Source organism: Spermophilus citellus (assembly GCF_964194105.1).
Source record: "Spermophilus citellus genome assembly, chromosome: 2".
NCBI classification, from domain to species: Eukaryota; Metazoa; Chordata; class Mammalia; order Rodentia; family Sciuridae; genus Spermophilus; species Spermophilus citellus.
Genome location: NC_138183.1, coordinates 162,568,909 through 162,594,730, shown reverse-complemented (window position 1 = coordinate 162,594,730; position 25,822 = coordinate 162,568,909). Strand labels below are relative to the sequence as shown.

The following is a 25,822-nucleotide window of genomic DNA, read 5'->3' as shown; positions in this document are numbered from 1 at the left end:
AGAGTGGACACTTGTTATTTCTTTCCAACACTGCCATCTGAACCCCTGTCCCATGTTAGGGACTGTTACTAGTCAAGGTTCTCAGAGAAAGGGAACCAATAAGAGATATGTATAGAAGAACTGTACTATGAAGAATTGGCAGCTGAGAAATCCCATAATACACTGTGTACAGGCTGGAAATCCAGGAAAGCTGGTAGAGTAATTCTAGTCCAAGGGTAAGAAAAGACCAGTAGGCAAGGATCTCATTTCTCCTTATTGCCTTCTTTCAGTTTTTAGTTCTCTTTGGGGCCCTCAACAGATGAGATGATGCCCACCCACATTGTAGAAGGCAATATATTTTACCAAGTCCACCAATCCAAATGCTAATCTCATCCAGAAATTCCTTTACAGACTACCCAGAAGTAATGTTGAATCTGGGTACTCCATGGCAAATCTACCTGACACCTAAAATTAACCAGCTCTCCTGCATTATAAGGCAGAACCTATTCCTATGTTTCCTTCCTAGACATCCTTGCACCATAGACCTGGGCCCACAGTCCAAACTCTTTCATGGCCCATGTTCAAGTCAGTAAAGTCCCTTATTCAATGCCTGACGGTCAATGGGGACAGTACCAGTCTGTGCCTGGTGGTGGCAGTAGAGGTGTCTTTACTGGACTCTTCTGTGTCATCATTTCAAGCCTTATTTTTGGCTACATAACCTGCAAACCTAGTTCCCTAGCCCACCTAGATTCTGTGGGTTACCCATCTCCAGAAGAAATTCCTTTTCTGCTTGAATAGGTAGAGCTAGTTTCTGTTTTTGAATAATATACCCTGACTGGTGCAAGGTTTACGTTCATGTTTACAGAGGGATATTTGTCAGTCACTAGGACCTACTGAGCACATAGCACTTTGAAATGTAGTCTGTGTTTATTCATTCTCTTAATTATTTATGAGATAAGGCACCTTGCTTGGCGTTGGACAAAAGGAGAGAGATATACAAAGCTAGTATCTTCAAACTAGTGATATGGGGTTAGTAGGAGGAGGTAGGGATACCACTGGCAAACTTAAGGTGGAGATAAATATTAATTTATAATTCAATTGATTTTAAAGATTGATTTAGTATGGAGGTAAAGGTTTGGAATAATAAAAGATATTTTTCATAAATAAATATTATGCTTCATCAATTCCAAGAGGCACATTTTTTTTCATTTTTAACTTTATAAAATTATGAAGTATTGTTAGAATGTGTCACGTCTTAATTGCTAGTTTTATCTATTCAACTCATCTACTATATTTCATTGAACCTAAGATGTCATTGATATATATTATTATATTTTGTACCACTAAGTAAAAACTCATTAAGTAATTGTTTAAATAATGACTATGCATATTGAGAGCTATAGACCAGAGGATTCAAAGAGATCTAAACAGAACTAAGTCAATCATGGAAATGATGTGAGTTAAACACAAATTAAATATTTTTATTGTGTTTCATAGTTTCACAAAGTGGTTAAAGAGTAATCAATTTACCTTTAACTTTTGTTATGAACAAATTCATCATAATCTTTCTTGGTTGTAGAAAATGTTAGCTTACTTGCAATGATTCTCAATTTTGTGGATAACACCTTTTTTGATTATTTCATATTTGGAAAAAAATATATATATATACACATACAGGTAGGTAGACTAGTGTGATAGATCCCAATATCCAAAAATCATTAGCCCATAACCAATGCTGTTTGATCTCTTACAAACTTACCCTCTTTGCACCCATTTTATTTTGAAGCAAATCCCAGGTATCATCTTTTCATTTGTATGCATTTCAGTGTGTATCTCTAAAAGGTAAAGTCTCTAAAGGACTTTAAAATATATGTATAATTAGTCATGGGGCTGGGATGTAGGTAAGTGGTAGAGCGCTTGCCTAGCACACATAAGGTTCTTCATTCAATCCCCAGCACTGCAAAATATAAAAAATACATAATAACAATATTTTTATTAAACCTCTGGAAAAATACTTATAATTTGTGGTACTTTTTTAATAAACAAAATTTTCATTTATTTTAACTAGGTTTTAAGCTTCATTTTTATGTATGGAGGTTTTTGAAAGGAAAACTGAAGTAGGTTTACTTCAATATCCACTGGTTTCTATTTATGAAATTTGTAGGATACTGAAAAGTTATATCACAGATCTGCAATAATCTGATATTTTCTATTTTATCTCTATATTTTCATTCTGGTACTTTATTTTGATTATATTCTCTCATTGAGGATTTATGTAAATAACACTCTTGCTCTTTCCAATGTATTCTCCAGAAAAGACATATTTTTTCACTTGATTATTTTTGGTCCCCAAAGGAGGATTCATAATTACTATATCTGATTACATGGACATTTTGGTAGCTACTGAGCATTTATCACATTGAACCATGTCAATGTTTCTTAACTCAAACTCTTCCACATTCCTATTAAATATTTCCCATGCCTCTTCTATATCAAATCCAACACAATTCTGCAATGTGTGGCCTGGCTGAATACTGTTCTAGAAGTAGCTTGCATTTGTTAATTTATCCATTTGTTGCATGCAACACTATAGTTCCTTGAGACTTAGTTTCTTCGTTTTTGAAAACAGTGGGTAAGGGTTTATTGATACTGTATCTCAAGAGGTTTATTGGTACTGTATCTCTAGTACCTCTGCTTGGGTGGGAAGTGTGTGTGTATATGTGTGTGTGTGTGTGTGTGTGTGTGTGTGTGTGTGTTTGTATGTTACTGGGGATTGAACACACGGCTTCACACACACTAGGAAAGCACTCTACCACTGAGCTACATTCCCAGTCCTTTTTAAAATTTTGAATCAGGCTCTCAGTAAGTTGCCCAAGCTAGCCTAGAACTTGTGATCCTCCTGCCTCATTCTTCCAAGTAGCTAGGATTATAGGTGTGGACCTCCATACCCAGCAGCATTCTTTTTAAGTTTACTTTTTATTTATGTTAAAATCACACTTTCACATCATTTAAAACATCACAGTCCATGTATGGTGCCACACACTTGTAATCCCAGTGACTTGGGAAGCTGAGAGCTGAGGATCATGCATTTGAGGCCAACCTCAGTAACTTAAAAAAGGGCTGGGGGAAACTGGGAGTGTAGGTCAATGGGTTCAGTCCCCAATATAAAAAAGAAAATCATAGTATTGCAGGACTTACAATGGAAAGACAGCAATCTTCAGGGCCTAATCCATCTCCAGATTTCTGTTTCTCAAGAGAACCCATTTTAATTATTTTAACTGTTTCTTCGGCTGTGTTCTAGCATTTATACTGACTGACAGCTTTTTTGTTGTTGTTTTGTTTTGTTTTGGTTTGGTTTTTGTTTTGTTTTGTACTAAAAATTTAACCCAGGGATGTTTTACCACTGAGCTATATCCCCAGTCCTTTTTATTTTTTATTTTGAGACAGGGTCTCACTAAGTTATTGAGGCTAGCCTCAGACAGACATGTGATCCTGTCTCCTGTGTTCTGACTGCTACTTCTCAATATTTTAAAGTATCAGGTCTACTGATCTACTACAGATATGAAGATTTACCTTTCACACCTTATATGCATCCACTTTTCCTTCTTCAATATCACTGTTTTTACTCAATAAATATTCAATGTTTCTTAACACTGTAAATCACTCAGAAAACATCTATCAAGTCACGCATAATCATAGCTCTAAAGTGAGTCAAAACTATTTTTTTTGTTGTTGTTGGTTTTACAGTAGGAGTTCATTGCAAAGCCCCATATAATAGTCTAGTTCATAAATGAATTCTATGACCTCCTCTGTGTGGTCAGGGTTAGCAGGTACCTTAAGAGCAGGGTACCTTGCTTGCCTCCAAGGTCTTGAAGATGACCCAGTCTACTTAGTCTTTCTGTCAGATGTTTCTAGATAAATGCCTCCAATGTGTTCTGATCATACAAAAGCAAAAATCTTACCAAAACATCATTCTACAGCAACAAAACTGAATCCACTTAATTTTTATGCAAATGTTAAGTTTACCATTTTATATTGTGACTTTATTTAGAAATTTGTTTTTTAAAACTAGAATATATAATTGAGAACATACAAAATCTAGATTATTTTTTGTGCCAAATGGATTGATGTTATCATATTTTGAAATTTCCTATTCTTTTGTAGATCAGAACAAATTTCATCAGCCCTACTCCCCCTGCCACCCCACACTCTGCTGCCTCCATGAAACCAGTGTCTGGTTGTGGATGACCACAATGAAAGTCAGAAAACCCACTTTACTTTTGAAGCAGATCATAAGTAAATTTACAGGCAGCCCTGATTTCTAGGGTTGGCTTGAACTTCCATTGCTATAAACCACAAAAATAAACTCTGGATGAGTTTTTTATTCCCCAAGAAAGGAGGAAAAAAACCCTCTTACATGTCATTTTAGTGCATACCAGCAGAGAATTTTTCAAGCTATTTGTCAGAGAAGGAGGAATGGAAGGTTCTGGAATGTGGCCTGAGAGCGATCATTATGTAGGAGCATTATACCTCTAATGTGATGTGCTGGGTAGCGTGTTTGAACTGTAAATGCACAATTTGAAAGATTTTTCATTTCTCTGGGGTGGTAATTTTTCATAATGCCTACTTTCTTTTCCTCATGTGCATATCTGTATAAAGTCAAAAATTATGTTTCTTTCATACATGCTTCAAACACTCAGAGCCTTAGAAAATGTTTTTCTTCCTTTCTTTTCCATTCCCTTTCCTTCCTTTCTTTGTCTTTTTGTTTCATATGGTAAAGTTTTATTGCATTATATCCTTGAAAACTATAGGTTCCTCAGCTCTCTGGTTTCCCTTGCATAGACAGAATGCTCCTTAGAACTTAATGAAATATGAAGCAAGATGAAAACAGTCACTGTCTGAATGTGTTAATTCAGACCCATCTATTCACCCAATCTGAGTCTGATGCTAGACAGAGCTGATTTAAGACTGACCCTTTTGTGTTTGTGGTTTGCCTCAGCCAGAGCCCAACCTCTTCCCAAGTACTGCTTATCTACAAACCACCTGTGTCCTTGCCTTGTGTGCCCACACAGATGTGTTTCCTGATGGCAGGCTTGTTTGGAAGAACTTTTTCAAATTTACTGAAAATCTTTCACAGGCATGCACACATGCAGGGCATGATAAAGAGCTAATGGGAACTGGAAGCTGATTTAAATACATATTTAAACTACACTGGCATAAGGTATCTGTTAGTCTTGGCCTTTACCAGGATAGTTGTCTTTCGTTTTCATCTTACCTTCTCCACCCAGACATAGTCATTGTTGAAGAACTGGGGAACAGGATAGAAGCCTAAATGTTTCTGCTAGATTCCCAAACCTCTACCCGATGGCCTGATTGAGGGATTTCACCACCATGATCTTGTTGCAGTATAAAAGTACCACAAGTACATATGGTTACACCAGGTAATAAGTGTCTATAGGAGTTCCCCAGGTAGCTCCCAGAGAACACTAGGTTTTGAGGTGCAGGTGTACACTCAGACCTTGATTATCCTTAGCTCTGCAGTTTAGTTTAAAGTGAATATGCTATGCATTCTCCACTCTTTGATATCAACCCAGAAGTATGCCTCAGTGGTCTCCCAAGGCAGCATATGACAGTGATGAGTAGCACTGCCTATGAAACTGGCAGCCTGGGTTTGATCTCAGCTCTGCCAAATACTAGCTACGCCGTATGACCTTGGAACATTCCTTACCTCTCTGTGTATTCATTTCCTCAGCTGAAAAATAAAGATAATAATCACTATTCATCTCATAAAGTGGCTAAAATTAACTGTGCCAATATAAGTCAAGTCCATAAAATATTGCTTGGCACATTGGCAAGTACTGTGTAAACATTAACTGTTATTATTAATTTCACAAAACCTTAAGTTGAGAATGTTTCAAATTAGATTTTTAAAAATATTCCTTATACAACATTTTTTCAACTCTGGGATAATCCCAAATCAGGCAGATTATAGAATGAAACAGTATTTACTTTGTAGATTGTCTTTTTTGGTTTGTTTAAACATATTGAGTCCACAAATATTTTGCTTGTTACCAACGATACAGAATTTGAAAAGGTCCATAGAAAGGAGGTTTTTCTCTCATGTAGGAATTAAGATTTTAAAGAAAGAAGCTCTATTCCCTCTAGTTGAGTCTCTAATTCATTCCCTGGGGTGTTCAATAGATAGATAGACTTCTAAGAGGTAGGGTTACCCTGAGGTACCCGGTACTTTGCAAAGAACCTCAGGGGGCTTCTTGCTCAAAGGAGACAGGGCAAGTCCCCTGATGTCAGGTGGGAAGATGAGTTTTCAGAAGTAGCAGACCACTCATTGCTGTCTCTTTCCTCTCAGCTGGAAAAAAAGAATAATGAAGAGGTAGGTAACGGCAGCCCAGCACTGTAGTGTCAACTGATCTCTAGGGGTGTTTGATCTGGCAAGCCCGATCGTTTGATCCTTCCCTTTGAATGAGTTCAGGGCAATGTCTTCGCACACATGGAAAGAAATCACTACACTACACTGAGGGGGTTAGGAAACCCAGGATTATGATTGTATTCTTTATTTTGATTAAAGGAAGATACACATATTTTTCTTCCATTTGGGAAGGTACGTTTCTAAAAAGATACAACATTCATTTTGACAAATACATATTGAGTTCTCATTGTGCCAGGCATTACACCAGTCCACAGGAGTCCAGAGGAGAAAGAAACAAAACAGATCATTTTGGAACACTATTAGAGATTTAAAATAGAGCCCATAATTCTGATGTCCATCCCAGGATAAAATCCCTTTGGAGAGGACATCATGCAGAAGAGAGAGCACACAGCAGTATTCCTTGATTACTATGAAACAGGTAGCATAGCTTTTGTTAATAAAACAAAGTTAATATCTGTATCTTTCAATTAGTGAAACAGATATAAACCAGGTAAGTAACTTACATTTAACCAAGTTAGAGTTAACAAGCTGGTGTGTAAAGTAATTAAGAAGTTTATGTGGCCACGCTGTTGTTAGAGTATGGTACAGATGAAGAGCAAATTTAAATTCTTCCCATCTGTATGCCCTGCACAGCCACTTGGGAAATGCCGATTTGGTCACAAATGAGTAAATAAACTGTGACACCACTCATGGAAAAGCGTATCAAAGGGTATTTCTTAACAATAATGGCTCAGAGTACCATACACTGCACCCAGACTATGATTTATTACACCAATTATCCAGCTAACCATATAGGGCATTAACAAGTGACCCTCCTTTAAAACAAAACAAACAAAAAAACCCAATAATTTAAATTAAATTATTTTTTGTTTTTCTACATAAAACATTTAGCAAAGTTTTGTAGTGAGTTTCCAATAAGAAATGAATTAAATAGCATTTGCACAGAATGTCTTCAATCTCCCAAAGTCATTTTTTGTTTTTATTTTCTTTGGGGGACATTACATCTAATTGTTATCTTTGTTTCCTGTTTGGAAGACAGATAATTAAAGCTAATGTTTATTTTCCTTTCCTTCACCTTCCCCAGCCAGTCAGTAATTTCAATTGATTCTACCTCCTAAATTTTCTTCACCTCTGTTCACTTGTATTCCTCACTTCTTTCATTGTCCCAGTTCAAATCACTTCAACTTGTCAGAATTTGACAATCCTAAGTGACTTTTGAACAAATCGTCTTTTAATTTAGATGAGGATATAATAAGAATCACAAACTAATAATATCAATGAGTACCCACTCACAGAGTGCCAATTACATGCCTGTAACTATGCTAAGTACCCTATATGCTTTATTTAATTCATTTAACCCTAAGAAAAACCCTGCAAAGTAGTTATAATTACTCTCCCCATTTAGCCTTAGTGAGATTAGGCAACTTGCCTAAAGCTACTGGTTAGCTAGTAGTAGATCCGACACATAAACTCTGTCTCCAAAACTAGTGCTCTCAACCACCATACACAGTCCCTGCTCATTTGCCAATTTTTTAACCTTGAGTAGTACAGCTTCCTTGCAGTATTTAAATCATATTGCATTACTACCACAGTGCCCAGCACATAAGCATTCAAGAAAGTTTTTTTTAATGGATAAATTTAGAATCCATCATACAGAAAAAAGCAAGCTTTGTGTTTTTTTTAACTTCAAGATTATATTTTTTCCCTTATTCATATCATTATGAAATGAGAGTTTTTAGATGATCTCTAATATATTCAGACCCCCATAAGTATTTCTTCAAAGTTCTATTCCTTAGTGACTCATTCTACATCTATCCAGTTGCCATCCATTAACATGGGCATAATGTTGATTCTTCCTTTTCCTTCACCACCCACCAATTAATCAGTCAATTAAAAGTCCCATCAATCCTACCTTCTAAATATTTGTCAAATCCTTCACACTCTTTGTCCATTGATTTATCCTTCCATTATTTTTGCCTATAGTACTGTAGCAAGCTTTTCAAAGGTGTCGCTACCAAAAATGATAGTACAATTCATTCTTCATATACTACAATTGGAGTATATTTTTTTTAAAGTAGAAATCTAATCATTTCACATCTCAGCTTGAAAGCTTTCAGTAGTTCCTCCTTCACAGTGAATAAGGTTCAAACTTCTTGACATTGTGAAATAAGTGACCTGACCCTTCCTTACCTTTCTATATTTTTAAAAGTTTTTGTATATATTATTTTTATTTGCAAAATAAAAAGTGTTAACAAACAATAAAATAAATTTGTTGTTGTGTACCAAATGACAAATAAGAGAATGACCGTTGCAACGAAAGCATTCCAACAATCTTCTCTCTGAACCTGACAGGAGGACTATTTAACCCATTTTCCAAAATATTACATCACCAAACCTATCATTTACCCAATTTCTCACTGCCTTTCATGTCAGATGTTCTTTATTTCCAACAATATCAATAATAAATATAAATGAATTAGGGCTGGGATTGTGGTTCAATGGTAGAGTGCTTGCCTAGCATGAATAAGGCACTAGGTTCAATTCTCAGCACTATATATAAACAAAATAAAGTCCATTGACAACTAAGAAAATATTTTAAAGAATATATAAATGAACTAGGTATTATAATTAAAAGGTATAATTATTCAACATTTGTAAAAAGCAAACAATAACTACATGTCAAACTTTAAATATCAATATACCAATGGGTTAAAAGCAAAAGAAGGGGAAAATTAGCATGAGAAATCTGAAGGAGAGCTATTAATATAAATAAATTTCAAGAAAAAGTATTTTCAGAGATAAAGGGGAACATTTCATAACCAGAATAGGGAAACTTCTTCAAGAAAGTATAACAATCCTAAATGTGTATGTACCTAATAACAAAATTTCAAAGTACATAAAGTAAAAATTAATAAAACTAGAATGTCAAATCCACAATCATATTTAGAGATTGTAAGTCCCTTCACTTTGCAAGAAGGAGTAATGATATAGAAGGCTAAACATTATCAGCCACCTTGACCTACTTGTTATTACAGAGAACTATACACAAAAATGACAAGTAGAAAATTAATAAGGTAGACTATATTCTGTCATAAAATAAATATTGAGAAATTTAAAAAGTTTGAAAGCATATAGACTATTTCCTGCATGATTTATTCCATGGAAAATCAATCACCTTAAGATATATAGAACCCCCCTTCACATCTCAACTACTTCAAAATTAAATGGCACACTTATAAATATCTCACAGATCAATGAAGAAAGCACAAGAAAAGTAAATTAAAAGTGTTTTGAACTAAGTGATAATAAAAGCTTAAAATATCAGAATCTCTGGGAACAAAATAGTACTCAGATGAACACTTATAACTTAAAGTATTTGTATCAGAAAGAAGCTATATTAACAATCAAATTATTTTCAAATTAGGTAGTAAGGAAGGAAAAAAAGTAGGAGCAGAAATGTGTGAAATAGAAAAGAATTAATACAGCTAAAAGTTGATAAAAATCTAATAAGTCTAATCAAGAAAAAATTAATATCAGTGGAAAGGAAGCTATCAAAACAACCCCTAAAAATGTATTAAGGTAATATTACAATTGTATAATTACAATTACATAGCTTACATAACTTGGTCTATTTTAGAGGTTAGAAACCCCTGCCTGTTTACATAATCCATGTGAGTGATACCTTTTTTCCCATCCTTTCACCCTCAGTCTGTGGATGTCTTTGCCTGTGAGGTGAATCTCTTGGAGACAGCATATTGTTGGGTCTTGTTTTTTAATCCAATCCATTGATGAGTTTAGGCCATTAATGTTCAAGGTTATCATTGAGATATGATTTGTGTTCCCAGTCATGTTGGTTTATTTCTAGTTTTTAATTTGAATTAGTTTCTCTTTGATTTAATATTTCCTTAGTGTAGTTTCTCCCTTTGCTGATTTTCATTTTTTTTAAATTTCAACTTTATAGAGTATTTTGATGAGAATATTCTGAAGTTCAGGACTTCTGGCTGTGAGTTTTTAAAATTTTTGTTTTATCATGGAAGGTTTTTATTTCATCTTCAAATCTGAAGCTTAATTTTGCCAAATATAGAATAGATTCTTGATTGGCATCCATTTTCTTTCAGAGCTTGATATATGTTATTCCAGGACCTCCTTCCTAACTTTGAGGGTCTTGGTTGAGAAATCAGCTGAGATTCTAATTGGTTTCCTCCTATTTGTAATCTGATGTTTTTCTCTCACAGCCTTTAAAATTTTATCCTTATTTTTTCTGTATGCTAGGCATTTTCATTATAATGTATCTTGGTGTGGGTCTGTTATAATTTTGTACATTTGGGGTCCTGTAAGCCTCTTGTATTTGATTTTTCATTTTATTCGTTAGATTTGGAAAATTTGATATTATTGCATTGAAAAGATTGTGCATTCCTTTGGTTTGTATCTCCACGCCTTCATCTATCCCAATAAATCTTAAATTTGGTCTCTTTATCCCATAATTCTCAAAAGTCCCATTCATGGTTTCTTAACATCTTCTCTCTGTGGTCAACTCCATTTTCAAGATTATATATTTTGTCTTAATTGCCTGAGGTTCTGACTTCCAAGTGGTCTAGCATGTTGGTGATGCTTTCTATCGAATTTTTAACTTGGTTTATTTTTTTCTTCATTTCAAAGATCTCTGTTTTGCTTTTTTTTTTCAGAATATCTATGTTTTTATTGAAGTGATATTTTGCTACCAGTGTTTGCTCTCTTACATCATCCTTTACTTTGCAGATCAGTTTAATTAAGTACATTCTAGACTCCATCTTTGACATTTCTTCCACTGTGGTATCAACAGATTCTATTTATTAGAGTATCTTGGTTTGCTTGGGGTGATTTGTTCCCTTGCTTTTTCATGTTGTTTGTGTGTCTACCCATCTAACAGTATGAATCTGAGGCAGTAGAATTTCTACCCTGTGGACTTATAGTGTTCCTGAAGGTTTTCCATGCCTCTATTTAGGGGGAGACAAATAATAACAACCAATGCAAACAATTTACAGCATTGAACCAAATAATTCCTATTGTGACATCTACAATGTTAATTATCACAATAAACAGAAATGATATGATCAGTTATGCCTATAATAAAAACAGCAAGTGTGCAAAAAAGGTTTACATTTTCAAATGGTATACAGGGAGAGAACAGAAGTGATATGGGATGTGATGATTATGAGGGAGAAGGAAAGGTTGAAGTGAAAGGTTAAAGGAAGAGTTAAAGAAAGAAATAATAGAGATTGACTGTTAGGAGAAGAAAAGAGAGAATCAAAGGAAATAGGAAAAATATTTATATAAAGTAAAAATTTAAATTAAAATAAAAAAATAATTCCCCAGCTCTGCCAAAAATAAATAAAAATAAAAGAATATAAAACAAAACTAAACTATACTAATCAGACATCCTAAGTTTACAAAAACTAATCCATGTAAAATAACTGGCTTCAAAAAATGCTAGAGATGAGAAGAAAAAAAAATAGGAAACTGTATAAACGTCCATGTAGCATTAAGGTCACAATTAAACAGTGAATAATAATAATAATAATAATAATAATAATAATAATAATAATAATAAACTTTGATGAAAGTTAAAGAATTATTTCCATTGCAGTTCAAATTATTCTCAGCTTCTCTTCTCAACAGTTGTAGGTGGGGTCTTCTGGAGTGTCTACCTTTCCATATTTTGCCATCCCTGTTTTTCCCTGTATCTCTCAATGAGTTAAGTCACATTGAACATTTCTCCCTGCACACATTGTGTTTTGTTTTGCTTCTAGTGTTTTGCATATGTTGTCTGGGGAAACCCTAAGCCCTTCAGCTAGGATTGGCATCTCTCCTACTCACTGTCACCCATTTCCTGGGTTAATGCTGTTTTTACATATGGTTTGCTTTTCTATATCATCTTCTCTCCCATCCTCCCTCAAGATAGTTGAATCTGAAGGATAGAGTCATGCCCTTTTAGTTCACCCTGACCCCTGGTGCCTAACTCTGTGTCTAGAGTATAATAGTTATTAACACATTTTTTTTTCTTTTTCTTTTTTTTTTCTTCAGTTTCTTCACGTAGCAAATAAGGATATATTTTTTTTTATTTTATTGTTGGTTGTTCAAAACATTACATAGTTCTTAATATACCATATTTCACAGATTGATTCAAGTGGGTTATGAACTCCCATTTTTACCCCATATACAGATTGCTGTGTCACATCAGTTACACATTTTAATGAACTTTTTTATTTTATTTTTTTTTAGGGTTTAATTTCTTTATTGGTTAAAAAGAGAATGACAACAGAACTTGAGTAATGGGTTATGTGAGTAACAATTAGGTTATTGCCCATAGAAGAGTATGACTAGCTCCTTGACATTCAAGATGCAAGAGATGTCATTTTGCTTTTTCTATGTGAAACTATCTGTAAATCACTATCATAATCCACTGCTCCATCTACCATCCAGTCAACCATTTAGTTCAAGCCTGCTCTTCCAGATCTTCTCTCACAGGCTCTGAGATCCCTTTCTCCAGAGCAGTCTCCTTCAGGGAATTCCAGTCCCCAAGAATGGTTTGTAGATCCCTGATAACAACAGGTAAAACAGGGTTAAATTCTCTCCTATATATATGTCAGGATCATGCAAAGCAAGGTGTGTGTCTGGGTGTAAGTTTTGGTGCTTCAGAACATTCTAAGATGATCAAGAAGCTGGTGGAACAGACTACTAGAGGAAGTTGTGCTATTTAGGACACACAGAGGACTGCATCCAAACTTGACTAGGGTCCAAGATGAGTCCAATTATCAGCTGCGGTTATTCTCTTTGGACTTTACAAAATTCCTAAGAAAATGGGAGGGAGCCTGGCTCTTGGTCCATAGGAAAGGTCATTTTCCTCTTGGCTCCACTTGGTTGTTATACACAGGGTCACTTTGCACATAGCCTTCTCAAATGTGGATGACAGCTCAGTCTTCTAAATACTTATTGGTAGTTGAACATTGCTTCCTTGCCATATACTAGAGACAGCTTCCTTGGGAGGGCTGACATGATAGTCCATCAGAATGTCCCTGTCTGCTGACTACTTAGTCATAAATGTCTTACACAAAATGCCCAAGACCTGTGAGCTGACGTGGAACTGAACTTTTTTATTTTAGAATAGTTTTAGATTTAGAGTTTAGATTTATATTGGCACCCAGCTTCCCATATTGTTAACTTTAAGACATTCACCACAACTAATAGACCAATAGTGACACCTTATTATTAACTAACATCCATACATTATTCAGATTTCCGTGGTTTTTATCTCATGTCTTTTTTTCTGTTTGAGGATACAATTCAGGATACATAACATTTAAAAGTTTTATCTCCTTAGGCATATATCTCCTTTGATTGTTTCTCAGATTTTCCTTTTTTTTTATGATCATGAGAGTTTTGAGAAGTACTAAATAGGTACTTTGTGGAATGTTCTCCAATTAGAATTCATCTGAAGTTTTCATCATGATTAGACTAGATTTTGGGGGGCTTCGTGAAGGGAAACCATAGGGGTAAAGTACCATTTTCATCATATCATGTCAAGTTACCTGCTGTTGACCTGATGTCTCACTGGTGATATTAGCCTTCAACACTTAGCCAAGGCAGTACCTGTCAGATTTCTCTACTTTGCTTTTTTTGGGGGGTCAATTTGCATACTGTACTGGGAAAATCTGTAAGTCCTGCCTTCACTTAAAGGGTAAGGAGTTACTATTTGAATTCTTTTGTATAAGAGATTTATATATTCTCCACATTTATTTATTTGGTCATATATTTACATCAGTTTGAAACCATGAATCTTTATGTTATGCTTTGGGCCATAATCAGATACTACTTTATTTTCATTGCTTAGATTATTCTAATTTTGGGGCATTGAGAGCTCTTTCAGTTTGCAGCTGTGTTTATTTGACATACCCTACATTGTCTGTTTTGAGCACTTCAGGTTCATCTTGCCCTCCCCCGGCCCTAAATAAACTATTGTCCAAGGATCCCTGGGTCCCTTTATTGTTGAATGTATTATAAGCCATGATCAGAGTGCTGGGTGCGCACTAACCAAGTTAAATGAAAATTCAGAGTCATATTTAAAAGCCACAAAATTGCAAAAAATAATGTATGTTCCCACCACCAAAAATGAATAATCCTTCTTTATTTTCCTACATTTTTATTTTAAGAAAAAAAAACTTATAAAATTAAAGGTTATTTTCCCTCTCCCTATGCTTAAGCCCTGAGTCTTTTCCCAAAGGTAATGAACCAACCACAATCTTAAGTTGCTGTATAGACATTTCTCTCAACTATGCATGGAATGTTTGCAGAAAAAAAATGTATTATTGAAAAACTGGCTTTGATTGGGGCTGAGTTCCCCCATTTCTGGGCTATTCTAGTTGGTAGTTGTGTGTCTGTCTTCTGCCATTTGTTCATATACGCGTTTCCTCACGATCCTCTTAGAGCTGCTGTTCCGCTTGTCTCTCCTCTCCAGAGGTGACTCCTCTCCTCTCTGCTGTCACTTCCTAGACACTCTGTGTTCTCCAGTCTGTCTTATCCCATCTCAGAATGAAGAAGACTGATGTTGTAAGCTTTGTGAAAGCAAATTGTAAACTTAGAAGTGCTGTGCAAATAAAAATCTTATAGCTCTACCCACCCCATGCCCCAGAAAATAGCACCTGGAGAATCATTTATTTGTTTGGAGTACTTGACTCCTTATAGTTATTTTTTTATTTTATTAATATTGTATTAATTGTACTTTTTAGTGGGGCTCAGTGTGATATTTTCAAATATGCATATAGTATGAGCTTAATAACATTATCAGTTGTTTCTAGTTCTTCTTCAATTGTACTTCTGAAGGGTTGAGGCTGCCAAGGTGGGTATCTGGAAATCAAGATAGTTAGTTACATCTATTGTTCTTTATTTTTATTTTCCTTATAAAAACCCTTCCTCAAGATACAAGAATAATGCCCAAAATAGAGGGGAAAAAACCTTAGTATTGAAGCTCATGAAACTAATAATTTCTCCAGCGAGTGACTTAAAATGAAAGGTTTATTATATAATTATAAAGTGAGAGGCTATAGTTGTAATCTTCATCCCTTGAACTGTCTACTCTGTGAACTGTGTGGATGGTGTTCTGGTCCACTTGCCTCAGTAGCAGAAATTTTTGGTTTAGGGTCTTTTGTCCTCTAATTAGTAAATATATCTAATTTCTTCCCACAGTTCACACTTACTTTGACAAAAGCAGATTTGGAAGCACGGTTTGCCTAGCATCTGGATAGTCAACAGAGGCACAATGAAGCACTTCTTGAGGTAAGTGATTGTGGCTTCCTGGATGAGCCCACTAAAGCCAAGAAACCTTTTTTCCAGTTAGGGTAGTATTTCTGTTCACCATTTGTAATCCTATGACCAGGTCTGCTGTTTTGTCATTTTGGACAAGAATAATTTGATCATAAAGTTCCTCTGGCAACCCTCAATGCACATTGATCCTGTGACAGAGCACTTGTAGGAGACAAAAGAACATGGGCACAAAATCATGAGTAGTATGGACAACCTTGATGGCGTGTGTCTCTAAAGAATGGTATGGTATGCTGCTGGGCTGAAAGCTGAGGTTTAAGGAGCCAGCAGTCAAGGAACCAACTAATACATTTGTATAAAATTATTTCCTGAAATAATTAATTTTAAATATCCCTTAATTTAGATTTTGGTTGGCTGGCCAATCTGAACAAGATTAGCCTAGTTTCTTCTAGGCTCTGCTCTTGCTACCTCAATGATATTTCTGAAATCTGTATTTATGATTGGTTTTCTGAAGACTGAATAGCTTGAGTATGTTGTATGATGGTGTGTTTATGGTGTTTTTGTTTTGAGACTTGTATTTAGGATGATTTTCAAGAGGACTAATGGAATTCCCTGTGAAATTTTATATCATATTAAAATATAGCAAAATAAAGTCACTCTCATCCTGAATGTTAGAAAATTCAACACACTTTCCAGAAGACTGACATTCTCTGCCTCAAGATAGTGACTTAACCTTAATGCACATTCTTATTTTGCTCTGATTTTTCTCTAAGGAAATCATTAGTGGGCTTGTTTCTTTTAGAAAATTGATTCTTTCAGTGGCTGCAATCTAAGATTTTATTTTCCCCACTGATCTTGGTTCCCTTGTCTCTGGAGGCACAGACAGGTTGTGTAGATTTACTGTGCTTTGACATGGCTGCTGGTGTTTACTGGATCTTAGAATTGTGGAAACCTATCCGCAGGTCACTGTGAAACCACTTCCAGACATCAGTTTGTTTTATTGCACAGAATACTCTCCAGCCTGTTTATTGCAGCTATGTTTAAAGGATAGTACTTGAAATATCACTAAGACATTTGCCAGCCAAGTATTTGACCTGTTATGTTTTTGGTTGCCATGGTAATTAACCCATCTGTTTACACATCCGTGAAAAATTTGTATTTATGAATGCCTCTCCAATGTCAATGTGGGTCTTTTCACTGTAGAAGCATGTTAACAGAAAGCTTTAGTGTTAGCTGAAGCTTAGAAGTCAGGAGCGCTCTAAGAGGTAATGGTGGTGGTTAGGTTTGTGCCAAGCCTTGCACTTGAATTTCTTCTTCAGTGTCTCATTTGTTTTAGAAAAACTTGAGTGGACTCAGAACCAGCCATTTTAGGAGAGATTGTAGCTTTTGATTCCGTTAGTTTTTGTTGTTGTTGTTGAATAGTGGCAACAGTACATTTAGTAGAGATTATATTTTAGAATCAATTTGTATATAATGATTTAGAACTGGTATAGTGAAAATCTACCACTACAATTTTGCATAGACCAGCACCAAGGATAATAGAACCAGTATATCCTATCAGTTATGTATTCTGATACAAAATTTTCTCTTTTAACTTGGCACTCACATTTTCTAAATATTATTTGGCATTGACTATGTGAAACAAAAGCTAGGATAACATTGCATCAAGAAAAAAATTTTAGGATTTTAATTGACCATTGATTTTTAAAGTAATAAAAGGAGATTCAGTCATTACCCATCCTTTAGCTTTTGTTTCTAGTATTTTTATTAAGTTATAACATGTGTGGTTTCACTATATGTTAATGTTTATGGAATTTGGAAGGATAAGAGGGCAAGAAGTAATAATCCTGCTTCACTGACTCCATCAGATTTAGACTGACATTTATTCCCTATAGTCCATTCCCACAGATGTTGGACAATCTTGGCAATCTTTTCATCTGAACCACGGAGAAGGTTATGTAAACATGGCCTGAATAAATCAGGTGATAATCCTGAACTCAGCAAATATATTATGAAGAATGAGAAGCTGACTTTTACTGAGAAATCAGCATTATTTAAAAACCCACAGAGAAATTAATCTGTCAACTTCTGAGATGTTCTAGAATGAAATGCTGTATGCCCAGCCTCAGAAGAAACTGGGCTAATCTGAAAAAAAGCAGGTCTCAGGAAAGAATGAGATTTAATTCACTTTAAAATTTGTGGTGCTTGTTTTAGTTTGTTTACTGTTGCTATAACTAAATGCTTCAAATCAAGGAATTCATAAATAAAGGTTTGTTGGGCTCACAGCTCTGGAGGCTGGGAGTCCAAGGTTGAAGGGCTACATCTGGTAAAGCCCTACTGGCTGGTGGGAATTCTGCAGTCCCAAGACTATGCAGGGTATCATATGATAACAGGGGCACACAGAGATTACTCACTCTCAAGATAACCCATTAATCCATTAATCTGTGAGTGAATTAATCCATTCACGAAAGCAAAGCACTCAGGACCTAATCGTCTCTTAAAGGTCCCATCTCTAAATACCTCACAATGGGAATGAAATTTCAATATAAGTTTTGGTGGGGCCATTCAAGCCTCACCAACGGTGGCTCACTGCCACCATTAGATACATTAGTGAGTATGAAATAATGGAGAAAACATTTAGGGTGTTTGAAAAGAATTACCTGGGATAAAAGAAGTAAATACTACAATCTTAGTACACTCAACTAAAGTGTATGGCTCTTTGTTTTTTGAGATGGAGTACATTATGCTGCTCATGTTGATCTTCAACTTGTGATACTCCTGCTCTCCTGCTTCAATCTCCTGAGTAGCTGGGATGACAGGTGTGAGCCAACACACTGGCTTAAAGAATGTGGGTTGTTTCTGTTTTTGTTTTTATTTTTTGCAGGTACCAGGGGTTGAACTCAGGGGCACTCAGCCACTGAGCCATACCCCCAGCCCTATTTTGTATTTTATTAAGAAACAGTTTCTCACTGAGTTGCTTAGTGCCTTGCTTTTGCTGAGACTGGCTTTGAACTCGGTGATCCTCTTACCTCAGCCTCCCGAGTGAGTCTCTGGGATTACAGGTGTGGGCCACTGTGCCCGGCCAGAGTGTGTTTCAAATTGAATGTACATATGGGATGTTGGATAAGTACCTCATACTAACCAAATATGACTTTAGCCAGATCTGCATGAAAAGAAAACAAAAGATATAATAGATAAGAAAATGTTCCTGTGGCTGGACACAGTGACACATGCTTATAATCCCAGCTATTCAAGAGGATAAGGCAGGAGGATCATAAATTCGAGGCCAGCCTGGACAACATAGAAAGACCCTCAAAAATAAAAAAGACTAGGGATGTAGATCACAGGAAATGTGACCCTGGGATCAATCCCCAGTACTGGAAAAATAAAAAAGAAGAAGGAGAAGAGGAGGAGGAGGAAGAGGAGAGGAAGAGGAATAGAAAGAAGAAAAGAAGAAGGTAGAGAAGGAGGAAGAGGAGGAGGGGGAAAAGAGCCTACAGGTAATCAGTAAAAGAGAGGGAATTTTAATCTTTATTTTATGTGGTGAGAGGGCACTTTTTAAGCCCCAAATATAACTAAGGGTAGAGTTTAATTTTATAGTATATTTTATGAATTTTAATTCAATTGATACACTTTTATAGATAGGACACAGATTTGTACTGAAGATCTTCTTTCTTTTTTTCCCCCTAGTACTGGGGATTGAACCTAGGGGCTCTCTACCACTGAACTACATCTCTAGCTCTTTTTATTTTTTTATTTTGAGACAGAGTCCTGCTGAGTTGTCTAAGCAACTTGGAATCCTCCTACCTCAGCCTGCTTAGTTGCTGAAATTCCAGGCTTGTGCCACCATTCTCAACCACAAGCACATTTTCTTATCCATTTTATACTTTGTTTTCCTTTCATGCAGAACATGGCTAAAGTCAAATGGTTGACTATGAGGTACTTATCCATTTTCTCCTACCTACATTCAATGTACCATTGAGCTACATCCTCAGACCAAGATACATTTTTTAAAATAATCAGAACATTATTAATTTTGGAAAATTCTAATAAATGGAATTTGAAAGTAATGCCATATAAATAATTGCTACCAACCATTCCAGCTTTGTAACCTCAACTTCTTGACTAAGGACCTCTTTGCCGATTTTCCTTCCTCAGGCAGATGCAAATAAAGGAAAACATCTGTCAAGCTCAAACCTCCATGGGAGAGAATGTTTGAGCCATACAGCAGACTTATCCCTTCATCCTGGCAATTGAGGGAGGAAAGTATTTTACTATTATGATTAGGTAAATAAAGGCATATCATTAGCAAAAATAACTGTAAATGGGATTTTATAAGTCATTCACTCTCGACTAAAATCTTGGTCCTCTGATTCACTCAGTAAGCATTTGCTGCTAATAATGCCAGTATTATGCTACTTTTATTTTCTCTTCATAGAAATTAAATAGGACTTACTAGCCCATTTTACAGAGCAAGACAAGGAAGCATAGCAAAATTAAGTAACTTGCTCAAAGGCACAAGATATTTGAACACAGGCCTGTTTCTCATTGTGCTTCATGTTACTCTCTTGCTGTGTGCCCATTGGGAGTCTTTGTGGGTGATACAAAGATGAATATGAGATGGTCTCTGCTCCAAAGTAACACACTGTCTGGTAAGGAGATGAAGTGTACACATTCAAAACTAAGACATAAAACATAGTGTGATCCATGGCAGGTTACAGGCATTTTGTGAAGGAATGTCCATGTAGAGGTTTCATTGAGGGATAAAGAGGATTAAGACTTTTTTGTGTGTGTGTGTGCTGAGGATGAAACCCAGGGCCACCAGGGAGCTACATGCACGGCCCCTTAGAACTTTAATATTTTGAAATAAGGATAGAGGGCATGGGAGGTAAAGATACTGTGGACAAAGCAAAGAAAGTATGACTAAGTGCCAAAGCACAAGTGGTCCAGGTTTGTGGGATGTAGACTCTGTTTAGACTTGAGTAGAAAACATTGCAGAGTTCAAGTTCTTAGATACCTTGGCAACCAGAATAAAATAGCCCTGAAGTATGGTAGCATTTTTACCCCGATTTCACCAAGAGAAGGGAGAGTCAGACAAAAACCTTTTTCTGTTTCAACACGTCTAGCCTTCTCTTAGAGCCAGAAATCGATTCCAATCCCTACAACTCACCAGAGAAACAAAGTAGCTTGTCCAAAGTCACATAGCTCAATAGTGGCAAGTGGGGACTATATCTGAAGTGTGATTTCTAGACTGTCTAGTCATACTTTCTGTTCAGCACCACTGCTTTTGAAGTGCAGAAGGCATATGCCTGTGCAGCTGCCCCAGATTTTGATTAGCATTGCTTGAGACATTGAATGAGTTTATGAGATGTAAAAGCTGAATCCTGAAAAGGGCAAAGTTTTTGGCCTGTGCACTCAAGTTCGTCTGTCACTATAGACTGTATTTCCACTAGTTAGTTTTCTCATTTAGGACAAATATACACATGTATGTACTATATTTATATGTGTGTATATAGAACACACATTTATACACCCCCACAAACTATGTGTATATACATTTATATAGATATGCACACAAATATACACATATGTATACACATATATACTTTAAATTATTTTCCCTGCAGCAAAACAAAAACTGTTTTCACACTCATTAAAATCCATTCACCTAAATCTCTTTCTAGGCAATTTCCTGCAGGTGGCCTCCCCAGAGCCTGCTTATTGCCACCGAGCTGATGCCAGGGATGCTGTTAGAGCTCTGTCGTCTACATCCCAGTTCTCCTGCCCTTTGCTTTCCCTCAGTTTTTCAGGGGCAACTCTTTGGCTATGTAACTGTTTATTAAGCCCCTCCTGCAGAGCATTAACAAGATCACTGAAAGCCATGGCACTCAATAAATGCTGCTTTGAATTTCATTCATGTATCTACAATTTCACTCTTGTTCTGAAGTGAGAAGGCATGCTGATTTTCCAGGAGGGTCCTCCTTGCAGGACAATCAAGAGTTTACCTTCCTGTCCAGTCTCAGTGGAGGGTACTTCACCTCCTCTCTCTCAAATCATCAGCTTTTCTACCACGCGGCCTGCGCAGTGGTTTCATTAATGAGGTTCTAGGCATAAAGTTAGTTAGAAGAGATCGAAATAAAACACACAGACACTACCTTATTTATATTGCTAGGTCCGAGACAGCTCACCTCTCTGGTTCCCACCTCTAGCCGCCCAGCAGGGCAGCAAGGATTACTCAGGGCTAGCAGGAGAGAGAGAGAGCGAACACGCCTGGGAGTAGCCCTTTATTGGGGAACAAGAGATTCAGGGGAGAATTCCATCCAATGAAGGTTGAGGGGGGGGCTGCACTCCAAGGTCAGGGTCAGTGATTGGGTCCCCAGGGTCAGTGGTCAGGCACACCCCCACACGGATGGGCTCTCTCATCAGGAAAGGGTCGGGAAAGCTTCGACAGAGCCAAAGCGCCTCAGGCCCTTAACGGGAGTCACCCAATCACGTGTCAGAATGGCTTCCCACAAGCTTTTCTTGTCATTTTCCTTTACGGCAGCATCACATGACTTGAAGTAAAATTAAGTCCTTGGCTCTTGTTCCCTTTTTCCACTACCATAGTGCCTCCTTTTTTTTCTTCTATATGTCATTGCCAGTTTCATTTTGGATTTTTTTCCATTCCATGAAGGAATAAGTAAACTACCTTCCAGTTACCTTCTTTCAGCTTCTCCTCAATTTATTCATAATCACTTTCCTTCAACTTCCTTAGGTCTTTAAGACAGAAATTAACTTAATTTCCTCTAAGCTGGTGGTTTAAATTTTTTTAATTAAGTAGAAAATCTATAATAATAACAGGGCTATTCCCCTTATCCCTTATTTTGAGGCCTATAATGGATGATGAAGGATTAATGTTACTCTTTGGTGACAACCCTTTATTTACATATGTATTTAATTTTGGTTGTTTTAAAAATATTTTTATTTACCAATAAAAGTGTACATTTGAGATTGTACTTAAATACTTTATAAATGTGAAAGTATAATGTGTTTGCTGCTTTCCCTTACATATATTATCCAAAAAGGAAAAAAATCTGATTTTTAAAAACAAATCTTATAAAATACATGTATCCAAGCATCAGATTTTTAATTCGAATAATAATGTCATTAATAGATTAAATTTATTATTCTGTGTCTCCTTTTCCTTGAGCAGAAAAAGATAAATCATTAACTTATTATTTTAATTATCCCACAATCAACTGTTGCTCTCCATGCCCACAGATAAAATTTCCCAGGAATGTAAAGATAGTGCCCTTTGCTATAGCAATAGAATTGGAATAATATTGGTCTATGATAGATATTTATCCTTCAACTCCCTTAATTTTTGCTTATCAGAAGGCAGTGTGATCTCTGTAGATAAAAAAGGATGGGAAAGACTTTGGGACTTCAATATACCTGGGCACAGGGTCTTGGTGCCTCAGCCCTGTTCTATGGGAGGGAAATGTTTGTTGACTTAGCAGCTCTTAGATGTTTCTCTATGGAATTTTACATTTTCAGTTCATGTGTCCAGTTCTCTGAAGCATCTCTTCACAGTCGAGAGCTCTTTCTAGAGATGGCTCCATTTAGTAGGCCAAACACTTTTTGATACATTAATTTCCCAACAATTGCCAGTATCCCTAATAAGGAACTTCGATGGAGTAACTAAAATTTTTTTTAAAAGTCATTTTTGAAAGTGTATTTAATTCTGGAAACATTGAGAACCTTGCGCTTCTTTTTTTGGCAATTTAGATGAAAAGTGTTTCATTTGGGAAACTGATTTGAGCTAAGAAATGTGATCTTTTCTTTTTCTTTTTTCTTTTTGTATGTCTCCTTTCTCACCAATAGTATACTTCTTATTTATTACAGGATTTCTTCAAGCAAGAATTGACTTTCATTAGCACATTCATTGAAATTGTTCAAAATAAGCCACTTTTCTCTTATTTTTCCAAAAGAAGACATCTGAATCACAAATTTAAGATGATGGAGTAGTTTGCACTACAGGTACCCACTCCCCTCACCCTCAGGCAAGGAGCCACACGGTTCTAGGTGAATGTCCTGTTTTCCAGACCCATCCCTGATGAATGGATTCTGTTAATAAAGCAGCACAAGACAGGAGGTCACTTTTATTTGGTGGCAGAGATATGATCCATTTTAAATAATTTACTTTGGGTGGCTATTCTACTTCAAGCTAGAGAATGGATGTTAAATAATAATCGTGATCATAATTGCTTTCTGGAAAAAGGCTGGTGTGAATTCAGCCATAAACTTCACTCTGTAGCATATTAATAAACAGCAGTAACAGAAAATATTGGAAATGGGACATGTAGTAGCTATTATTATTGAATCAAATTCTCCCAGTGCTTAAGTGTGGTATTCATCTTGGGAAGCTGCAGCAACGCTTTTTGGAACACTGTCAAAAAGCTGTGATTAAAAAAACAAACAGATGCAAAAGAGACACTGCCTATGCATGTAGTGATTAGAAATATGAAGTGGTGGTCAGTATTTTCTCCTTCTAGACTTTCAGGTGTAATTGTTGTTCATATGAAACCTAACAATTAACCTTATCAGCAGTGAGTGGAAAACCCCCAACAGAACTAAAAACACTTAGACTAGAATTGTGAAGAAAAAAAGAGCAAAAGTTGCCCCAGTTAAAACTCAGCTTTGTTGATCTGCTGATTCAGGCTGGGAGGAGAAAGGAACAGAGCTGAGGTGGAGAGGATGTAGAACAGGACAGGGTGAGAGTCTGTGCAAGTGAAAGCAAAGGAGGTCTGTCTCAAGGTCTATTTGAAAAGCCTCCTCTGGGAGAACACAGTCAGAAAGATCAGGATGTAAAACAAAGGAAATTAGGAGGAGGAAAGTGTACAGTGAATCTGAAACTTCCAAAGAGATGTGTCTTTTCTTCCTCCCATCCTCTTCTCCTTCCTCCCTCTGTTCCTCCCTTTCTTCCTTCTTCCCTTCCCTCCTTCTTTCCTTCCAACACCAACTAGTCAAGAGCATTTGCAACTCTACTTCTTAGATTCCTCCTTTTCAGGGTAAACTCACCAAACCAACTTATCAGTCTTTCAATACTTAATTGTTCTTATTGTTCTGCTTTCAACCTGTAACAATTTTCCTGTGAACTTTATGACTTAGGGAGCCAAACAGGTTCAAATAATTTAAGAAGCGAGCTCCTGGCAGTGTAGGTGAGCACCAATATCCTGAGTTGTGCATATGGCAAATTTGCTCATCTCGTCCTTTCATGAGGGAGTCAATTGAGTATTGTTTCTGTCATCAAAAATACATAAGAGATGACTCTGGTGTTTCCATCTCTAACCATGTCTTTCCTGGACCAGGCTTATGACCTAAATGCAAAAGAAATTATATCTGTCAAAACATTAATCTAATTATCTGAATTGAAAAAGTATAGTACTTAGCAAGCAAAAAACTACAATGCCCAGCAAGGCAAGCCATTCTTTTAATGAAATATTTGTGGGCATGCTGGCCCATTAGAAAAATAAAGAAAAAATTTTAAATATATCTTGGATAATAAATAGCATTATCAGGACTGCTGGCCTAGAAGTTACAAAAGGGTAACAGTATATAAATGTCATTGCATCAATAAAATGGGCATTTTTTTCTTCCATGATTTGTAATGTTTATGTGGTTATGGGAGAGGATGCCATACTTTTCACAGAGTGTTTGAACCCTCAGAAATGATGCTGCATTCTTAACCCTGACGGGATTTCTACTGGGTTGCACCACTTTTCCCATCTCATGGTATGAACATCCTCAGAGAAGTTAAAAAAGAAAAAGATAAAATCCAACAGAATTTGTTTCCCTCTTTATGTCAAACTGTATTGATGCAAAAACAGCAATACAGGAATTTTCTTCCCATACACAAGGAGGTCAGTGGGAGAAATTATAGGTCATTCTACTTATAGGCACTTCCTGCCACCGAGAATGACACTTCTAAGCCTCAAGCCACATCTTTGCATCGATCTGATATAATGATCATGGGGAAAATTTTTCTATAGCTTAATTTAAACTATAAAATAGTTTGTGCCTTGTATCCTAAGTAGGATGAATATAAACATGTTCTGT

At 36.2% G+C, this 25,822-nt stretch overlaps 1 protein-coding gene across 1 annotated transcript in view; it reads left to right on the top strand.

Annotated features, from left to right (window-relative positions):
• ELMOD1 (ELMO domain containing 1) overlaps positions 1–25,822 on the top strand; it is a 75,084-nt gene that overhangs the window by 7,727 nt on the left and 41,535 nt on the right. Inside the window, exon 2 of the mRNA XM_081282200.1 lies at positions 15,650–15,739. Coding sequence (XP_081138326.1) covers positions 15,723–15,739 — 17 coding nt within the window. The 5' untranslated portion in view covers positions 15,650–15,722. The remainder of the gene's footprint in view (positions 1–15,649; positions 15,740–25,822) is intronic.